General features: G+C 35.9%; 1 protein-coding gene across 1 annotated transcript in view; it reads right to left on the bottom strand.

Annotated features, from left to right (window-relative positions):
• The window catches only part of LOC118740316 (short-chain dehydrogenase/reductase family 16C member 6), a 35,623-nt gene extending 26,691 nt beyond the window's left edge, over positions 1-8,932 (bottom strand). Inside the window, exon 1 of the mRNA XM_036471802.1 lies at positions 8,728-8,932. Coding sequence (XP_036327695.1) covers positions 8,728-8,898 — 171 coding nt within the window. The 5' untranslated portion in view covers positions 8,899-8,932. The remainder of the gene's footprint in view (positions 1-8,727) is intronic.
• Between the last annotated feature and the right edge of the window lie 605 nt (positions 8,933-9,537).

Here is a 9,537-nt window from a genome sequence, read left to right as displayed (position 1 = left end):
ACCAAAATCTAGCTAATTTTACTGAAACCAACTGACAAAAGAATACTAGGGATATTCTTTAATGGCGTTTTCTTTTCTACCGAAAAACACTTTTTATAGAAAATAAAGCGCCATACGTTTGCAAAACCTTTGCACGGTGTACGGATTACACGGCTTGCTAAGTTTTTCCATGGTTCTGCCGTGCAATCCGTGCACCGTGCAATAACAACTCAAACTCGACTACTTTCCCAAGTTGAGCCAGTACGGGCCAGAAACGTAGTGTTGCAAAGGAAGAATACTGCACTATTATGAATGAGTTACAGTAAAGTAATTTGGGAAATTGTTATTTGCGGCCAAACCCTTTAATATAGTAAATGTGTACACGTCAGACCATATGGCCAACAAATAATGAGCTTTACAGGCTCTTAGGTGCAAAAATATATATTTTTCTAAATAATTTATGCCAATTTGCGCAAATGGACGGTAGTGTAAGTATTACTTATAATACATAAATACATATATGTTAACAAAATTAAATATACATTATCAAAATAGATACTGCCATTAAAATTATTATGCGGTAAAAAATTCTTGAATTAGAATATTTCATTATTACTGAAACTTTATTGTGAAGTACAAATGGAATTCGCGTATCTACAAAATATCAAAATATTTACGTACATATTTAAAATGGCTTCCAACAGATGCTTTAAAAAAAAAATTGTGGTTTAATCAAGGGTTAGGTCATGTTAGAGTGGCTGCCACCATGTAAGAGCACGAAGGGCCACATGGGCTGAAAAAGTTCGCTGGGAAAACACTGGGATAAGCCATGTATTTCTTTCCCCCCACTTTGACATTTGAGAAAGGCTTTGATGTCAAATCATTCTCAAATGTATATCAAACCCAATTGTTTGCTGGGTTGGAACCATCTGCATATACAGCTGTCGACCCTGCGCTTAGGTCTGTGGCACCTTCAGTGTGGACAATTTTTGCTTTCAAGAAGGAAAGCTTGGGAAGTTTAATGCGTCTAAATAATAATTAGTTTTTACTATTTACTATATGGAACGCCCTTCGTGCCCATTAGCGGCAGCGCAGGCGCATAATCTTCCAACTTAAAGATTTTTCAGAATTCTTTAATAATATGGAAATGAAACTGGCATTTTTCGGAATTGGTATGTATGTTTTAGATTATAACGAAACTCGTGTTACGCAAACTGAAGAATCGAACACATCTGGGCATAGATAAAGTTCAAGTAAAATATTTACTAAGTTAAAACACTTCAATTGAAAAATCTATAAAGAACCTAAGTAACAGTTACTCGTCGCCATGAGTTAATTTTTCTAAGGACTTTTGTGATATTTGAAATTTACCGTTATTCAGCTAAATTAACCATTAATCGTTGAAATTAATCACGTATATCTTACAGGCTTACCAAACCACCCCTCTCCTAGAAATGGGTTGCTCGTTGGGTTTGGAACCCGCCACGTAAAAACCGCTTCCAGTGAAGAAGACAGACAAAGCCTCAGATGAAGGCCCTTTTGATGACGACTACGGCAAACGTTTAAAGGACTATGATTTGAAGACATGCACTTGGAATGTATGGACCCTTAATGGGGTAGGTGCCTCTGCCCAGGTAGTTGATTTCATCGTAAGGACAAAAGCTGACATACCCGCCATCCAACTACACTTGCCATGTAAAGGAGCACAAATTCGACGTTGGATTTGTGGTGGTAGAGATACCCCGCCGCCGAGGTCCAAACATCGACTGGGATGTGCGCCCAACAATGCAAGGAAAGCTCAACGTCGAAAAGATGCCAGCAAAACATACAATTAATGCATTCGCCACTCGACTCTCACACCTGCCCTCAGAGAGAACTCTGCAACAAACCGATATATGCGAGCAGTGGAACCACATTTCCCGCTCTTTGCGCACTGCCGCAGAAGAAGTAGTCGGATTTTAATCGAGCCAAAGATCAACTGGTTAGATGAGGAGTATCAAGAAGCTGCAGAGAAAAAAGATGCCGCCTACATGGCCACGCTGCGACCGGGCGCAGTGCGAGCTATGTTGAACGGTTAGAGACGCCGAAATACGGAATCCGAAGAGCTTGAAGTTCTGGCCGACTTAGGGAAGGTTTCAAGAACGGCGATCTCCTGTAAGAGCAACCATGGCGACCTAGTGGCCGATGTCACGAACGTACGAGGAAACACTTTTTCACTTTACTGAATGGTACCAGTACTGAAAGTTGTGGAGAAGACAAACTCGAACCACCAGTCGATTATGACGGAGTCGATGTTCCACCGCCTGCAGCTGACATTCTGCCAGCAGCAGAAGAAAATTTTGCGGAAGATTTACGGGCCTTTACGCGTTGGCGACGGCGAGTACCGCAGGCGATGGAATGATGAGCTGTATGAGCTTTACAACGAGATAGACATAGAGTAGCGAATTAAAATACAGTGGCTCCGCTGGCTTGGCCATGTCGTTCGAAGGCACTCGGACGTTCCTGCTCTGAAAGTATTCAACTCGGAATCCGCTGGTGGTAGTAGATGAGAAGGGAGGCCCCACTGCGTTGGAAAAGGACTTGGCTTCACTTGGCATTTCCAATTGGCAGCAGCTGGGCGGTTACAGCGACAAATAAGAAGAACAAGATATTATTCGATCGCTACGTAGACTTGTAGCTTCTTGTAGCTATTATATATTTATAATCAGCGTCCTGAGTATTTCCTAGAAATATGAATGGCGCTCTTGACCTTTTCTAAATGTGATTTTTTGTAGATCTCTCTTACACTTTTCAATATATTACAAAAATAAACTTTCTGCATATTGAACCAAACCTCTATATCCCTATGTTATTCGACGCCCTGAATGCGAGTCCGTGGTCTGTTAGCCTCCATCACGTCAGGTTCGAGGTAATTTCAAGGTCAAGTAGGGAAAAATGTATCAAATAAACCTGAAATTCAATACAATTCTTCTGAATTTGACCTTGGCATGACCTCGAAGAATCAAAGGTCCCCACATTCGGATTCAGCGACAACAAAAATAAAAAAAATTATTTTTATTTTTATTGAGTGACCTCGAAACTGACATTTCGGAGGTTAACGGACCTCGGATTCGAGTCTGAAACCCCATATATATGATAATTCAGGTTTATTCAATGAATGTTTCCCTAAGTGACATTAAAATGATCTCGAACCTGACGTGATGGGGGCTAACAGACCTCGGATTCACATTCAGCGCATCGAATAACATAGGGATATAGAGATTTGGTTCAATATGCAGAACCTTTTTTTTTTTGTAAACCTGTGTAACCAAAAGGAGTATGAAACCTACTGTTTTATATAAAGTGAAAAAGGTTTCATTAGTAAAAGAACAAAAGACAGTAATTAAATTTATACGCATTTAGGAATACTGCCGAAATAAGTTCGATGCAAAAAAAAAACTTAAGTGAACAAAAGTGTTTTGTAGTTGAACGAAGTTTATAATACTAGTGGCAGAAATAAATAATGTTTTGTCTATATTTTCTTTGCTTTTTTTTATATATAAATTTTTTTATTAAAGTCTTCCTCATTTTACATATAATTAACTGCATATAAATGCGCATTTCAAAATTCGTATAAAAATTATAAAAATGCAAATAATATACACCGAAATTTCAAACTTTTTACTCAGAACAAACTCAGAAGCTAGATGCGCAGTTTTATGGTCCATTAAATTATAGTGCGATAAAGTGCCAACGTTCTAGCAGCTACAAAATACCGTTGATTTTTGGGATTTTTTTTTTTTACAAAGCTGGGCATTTTATTCCATATACTAAACAAATTGTCGAACATACTTTGTATGGAAGGAAATGCGTGACAACCCCACTTGAATCTTGCACCTTATCTTCCTATAATTTAATGGGCTATAAAATCGCGTACCTAAAATTTGTCTAAAAATTCTGAGTAAAAAGTTTGAAATTCGAAATTTTTGTACACATTTTGAAATGTGCTTTTGTGTATGGGCAGTTAATTACACAAAGCGAAAAAAAAATAAAACACACGAAGTAATTAATATACCTACGAAACTATGGGCCAAATATAGTAAAACTGCTTCTTCAGTTTTAGGATGTTTTTTTTTTTTGAATAACTTTATATTTCAAATATGTATGTATATTAAGGTTATTCAGGCTATACTCATTAATTAGGTATTCGGTAACTCTCACAATTGTTTTGTTTTTGTAAATTACCGAATATATCGTTACCAAGATCACGAAGTGGCAATCTGATAATGTGGTAATACACGCGTTAAAATGTCAGCTGATTCCTTTCTGTTCCCTATTTGCCGGAATTTTCTCGCGCGAAAAGTGCATAATTTTATGAAAAGTTTAATAAATTTTCCTGTCGTGGAATTAATAAATATTTATAAATAATATAATTTCACGTCAGCTGATTCAGTGTTACCGAGTTACCAGATAACGAATTAATACATTAACGAGGGTAGTCTGAATACCCTTATTATTAATTCCAAAAACTATTTAAACAATTCAAACGCAAAGTAGAATAAAAATATGGGATCCAAATGAAAGAGAAAATTATTTGGGTTCACAATGATGAATAGGTATTGAAAATGCTCTATTAATAAATTTTATTTTTTTAAGCTAATAAAGTTAGAAGGACGATATTCGAGGATCTGGTCGAGTTTATATTAGTCCTTAGCATATACAATTTTTATTCATAAAAAACTTCATTTTTGGAGGCCAAATCGGTCAAGGAAATATTTTGATGGACATCTTAAAATACAATAGATTTTGTAATCCCGGGGGAAAACCGCAACTTTTTTTGGTGATGCAGTTTAATGTATATACATATGTAGGTGAGCTAGATATTTATAAAAAAATATTAAATATTAAATAAACAAAATAAATATAGCAAACACTGGTCAACACGAGGCGTTTATATTATTTCCACCAGTGCAAATTACAAATCCCGAAAATCCCGGGATTCTTAGCAAATTTTCGGGAGACTCGGGCCTTAAAAAGATAAGAATCCCAGGATCCCGGGATTAACATCCCTATCAAATAATTTTTATGAGATTTTCCTGCGATCCCCTGAGCGAGTGGAGCGGTGGCCTCCCCCGTTGTGGCGATGAAACCTGGCGTAGCCTAGAGCAGCTCATCAAACACAACTAATATTTATGAAGACAAATCCTACTTCGAAAAGAGAATGCGAAATTGCTCTAAACACGAAAATTTATAGAGGTGTATAATTATGCTTATTAATGATTAATTACTCATCAAAAAGCTATTGATTAATCGCTCTTAGTGAAGAAAGTTTATAGAAATTTAAAAGTTTACATTGGTCGAGGATTTTTACTAATCATAGAGGAGTATAGAGGAGAGTTATCTTGGCCAATATATAGAGATGACGTGGAGCGTAGCGTTGAGCACTTTAATGATACTGTTTTCAATTTGTTTCGAAAGTATGTGCCAATACGTAATATTGTTCATGAAGAACCAATACAATTATGGTTCACTAAAGAGCTTAAAAAATTGAAAAATAAAAAGTCGCACTCTTTTAAACAGTATAAAAGAACGGGCTTACACAGTGATTACCTAAGGTACTCAGTTTTGCGGCATAGCTACTTTGCATTAAATAAGAAATGTAATAATTCATATTTATGTAAAATTAAGAAGAATTTAATTAACAATCCTAAATCATTTTATGGTTTCGTAAATTCAAAGCGTAAGGCACATGGTATTCCGTCCGCTATGCATTATAGCAACACTGTATCTAGCGACAGCCAACTCATTGCCAACATGTTTGCTCGGTTCTTTAGGTCCAATTATTCTGTAGACTTCCCTATAAGTGGAGACTATCCGTACGAGCTTTGTCCAATCAACTCTGCTTATATTCCAGTAATATCTTCCGATGAAGTTTTACACTCTTTAAAAACCTTAAAAGCGTCATTTAGGCCTGGACCTGATCATATTCCGACCTGTTTTCTTAAAAACTGCGCTGAGAACATCTGCGAGCCTTTAACAACTCTATTCAATTTGTCACTTAAACATGGCGTTTTTCCGTCAGCCTGGAAGGAGTCTTTCATAATACCACTTCACAAAAACGGCAGCAGGTCGTCTATAGAAAACTATCGAGGCATAGCGAAACTCTCCGCTATCCCCAAATTATTCGAAGCAATTATTGTTAACCAGCTGACATATTCTATATCTTCTTCAATTACACAATCTTAACACGGGTTTTCTAAAGGAAAATCTACTATGACTAATTTATTGGAGTTTACAACTCATGTCTCAAACGGTTTTAGAGAAAATGCTCATACCGACGTAATTTACACCGATTTCAGTAAAGCTTTTGACAAAGTATGTCACTCGTTACTCATCCGTAAACTCGACCTAATCGGCTTTCAGCCCAGTCTTCTTCAATGGATCTCATCTTACCTCTCTGATAGAACACAAAGAGTTATTGTTAATAATTGTTCTTCCAACATCATTAAAGTTTCTTCAGGAGTTCCTCAGGGAAGCCACCTTGGTCCGATTCTGTTCCTGATATTCATTAATGATATTTCTTCTATAATAAAACATTGAAAAATTTTAATGTATGCCGATGATGTGAAACTTTTTAAAACATTGTCCTCTATCGAAGAAAGGTCTTTGCTACAAGCAGATCTGAACAACGTGGTTAGTTGGTGTAATACAAACTATATGCCACTAAACCTTCAAAAATGTAAGGTTATGTGTTTCTCTCGGAGGGCTGTTCAACCAGCTGTTTATTCAATATCAAATTATAATCTGGAGCAGGTATCCAATTTTGTCGATCTTGGTATCACAATGGATTCCAAACTCAATTTCAACCATCATATTAATGTTACAGTCAATAAAGCCAAAGGCGTTTTTGCATTTGTAAGGCGATGGTCAAAAGAGTTCAAAGATCCTTATGTTACAAAAGCTCTTTTTACCAGTTTAGTTAGACCTATACTAGAATACGGATCTATTGTTTGGAATCCCCGCTACCAAGTTCATTCAGAAAGGATTGAATCAATTCAAAAACAATTCTTGCTTTTTGCATTGCGTAATTTTAACTGGGATTCAGATTACAATCTCCCCCCTTACACAAGTCGTCTAAAGCTCATAAATTTGCCTACACTCGCAAGTCGTAGAGAAATGCTGGGTATAATATTTATCGTAAAATTAATGACAGGCTTGATTAATAGCCCGGCCCTCCTGGCTGAGGTAAATTTTAATGTTCCTTCTCGAGTGTCAAGACACTTTCGACCTCTATTTTTAAAGCCATGCAAAACTAATTTTGAACTAAACGAATCATTCCGTGGTTTATGTCAAGATTTTAACTGTCATTCCAGCACGTTTGACGTATCGGACTCGATTTTTACTATAAAGAAAACTATTATTTCCACTCTCAATAATTGAAATACTATCTTTAGCATATCCAATCAGCTGATGAATTTGATTCTGTAGCTGAATAGTTTTAGATCTCGACACTTAACAAACTCCTGTTTCCACTACTCGGCACGAAAAAACTAAAAAAAACAAAAAAAAAAAAGGTTCCGTACGTCATGCGGACTGCGCCCCTCGTGTCGGTTGAGCGGGAATGGAGGGTAAAAAGCCGTTGGGATTAATTAAAAAAAAAAAAAAAGAGACTTATAAAATATGTCTACATGCAGAGCCTTATATAATCCTTATAAGAGCACAGTCTGTGAGAAGAGCGTTATAAAATCTTTATAAAACCAGTCGTACTCCAAACTTCGAGTTGTGTTTTTCCGGGCTACTACTCATTTGTATCAGAGTTTTTATTTTAACTATGTCTTCTGCTTGTGGTTTTAAATAGTTCATTTTGCTGCCAAACGCAAAAACGCCTTTTTCCACTTCTAATATAAATGCATTCAAAATATAGCATTTTATTTACAATTTTCTAATCCTTAATCACCACGATAATAGAAACTGAAGCGTTTATAACTAATTAAAACTATGTAGCACTCGCGAAATATATCACTTTATCCTCATTGTCAAACTGTTGAATCATTTTTCCGGAAATAGGTAGTTCAGGATATTCTCTAAATGCTTTCAGAAGTCGTTTTTCAAATTATTTATGAGTTTAATTTTTGTTGGCATTTAAAAAATTTGGGAAGGGTTTCTTTGAAAATAAATTAAAGAAAAACTAGTTTGTCAAAAACTTGCAATTTTCAGGGTCTGCTAAAAACTGAATGCACTTTATGAAAATAAGATCTTTGATGCGAACAAACTATTTTTTATAACCTTTTTCAGATATTTATTTCACTTATTGAAAATATTTTGTGTATATTTTGAAAAATTTCACATTCTCACTTAACTTCATGAATATTTGAGTTTTTATCACGCGCCACGCGCATATCGCACACCGAGATCTAAAGTGCGATCAACTAAAGAAAAAATTTAAGGCGATTTTTTTGCATAAATTAATTCAGAGGACTTACATCCAGTTAATGTAAATATGTTTGTCTTCATGATTATATACATTAACTAAAAAACCACTGTTATACCCGTATTGCAATAATTCCTTTGAATCTGTACGATCCACAATCAGTTATATTTTCCTCTCTGAATTTTGAGTTAACTCCCTTTAGATCTAGGTGTGCGATATGTAGGTCTAATTAAAAAATGAAGAAAGTTCGTGTCTTAAATCTTTCGATTAAATTTTCAAAAATGGTTATTGGTCTTATGAAACATAAGACATTTGCTCAAAGGAAATGAAAAACATACCTTAATTTTCCTGAAACGATCCGGTATCAAAGAATAATAAATGGACTCCAATGTAAAGAAGGTCGCCTTCAAGAAAAACACCAATAAATCCCAGACAAATTGAAAAATTGCTTTGAAAGGATTTTCCATGTGAAGCAGACGCAACGATTCCGTTCTGGTGGCAGCAATCATTTTAATGCAATTCACTGACTTTGTAAAAGATTTCGTCGTAACGGGTGATTTTTTTGAGGTTAGGATTTTCATGCATTAGTATTTGACAGATCACGTGGGATTTCAGACATGGTGTCAAAGAGAAAGATGCTCAGTATGCTTTGACATTTCATCATGAATAGACTTACTAACGAGCAACGCTTGCAAATCATTGAATTTTATTACCAAAATCAGTGTTCGGTTCGAAATGTGTTTCGCGCTTTACGCTTTACCCAATTGCTGCGAACGGCGACGAATCGACATTTCACGGTCTTCAGCAACACTCTCAGAAACAGACGCAATATTCTCTTCTGTACGCACTGTACGCATTCGTGTGGTTGGTTTAATGTCCAATAAAGTAAACTGAGTGCGAAACTTCGTCACAATCGCATTAATTGTTTGCTCACTTGGTCGATTATGTAGACCATAAATAAACACATTTCGAACCGAACACTGATTTTGGTAATAAAATTCAATGATTTGCAAGCGTTGCTCGTTAGTAAGTCTATTCATGATGAAATGTCAAAGCATGCTGAGCATCTTTCTCTTTGACACCATGTCTGAAATCCCACGTGATCTGTCAAATACTAATGCATGAAAATCCTAACCTCAAAAAAATCA

The sequence above is a fragment of the Rhagoletis pomonella genome, unplaced genomic scaffold (assembly GCF_013731165.1).
Source record: "Rhagoletis pomonella isolate Grant_MI unplaced genomic scaffold, Rhpom_1.0 Rhpom_scaffold_00006, whole genome shotgun sequence".
In the NCBI taxonomy this organism is placed as follows: Eukaryota; Metazoa; Arthropoda; class Insecta; order Diptera; family Tephritidae; genus Rhagoletis; species Rhagoletis pomonella.
The sequence above is the reverse complement of the archived record's forward strand: the minus strand, read 5'-3'. Positions and strand labels throughout refer to the sequence as shown.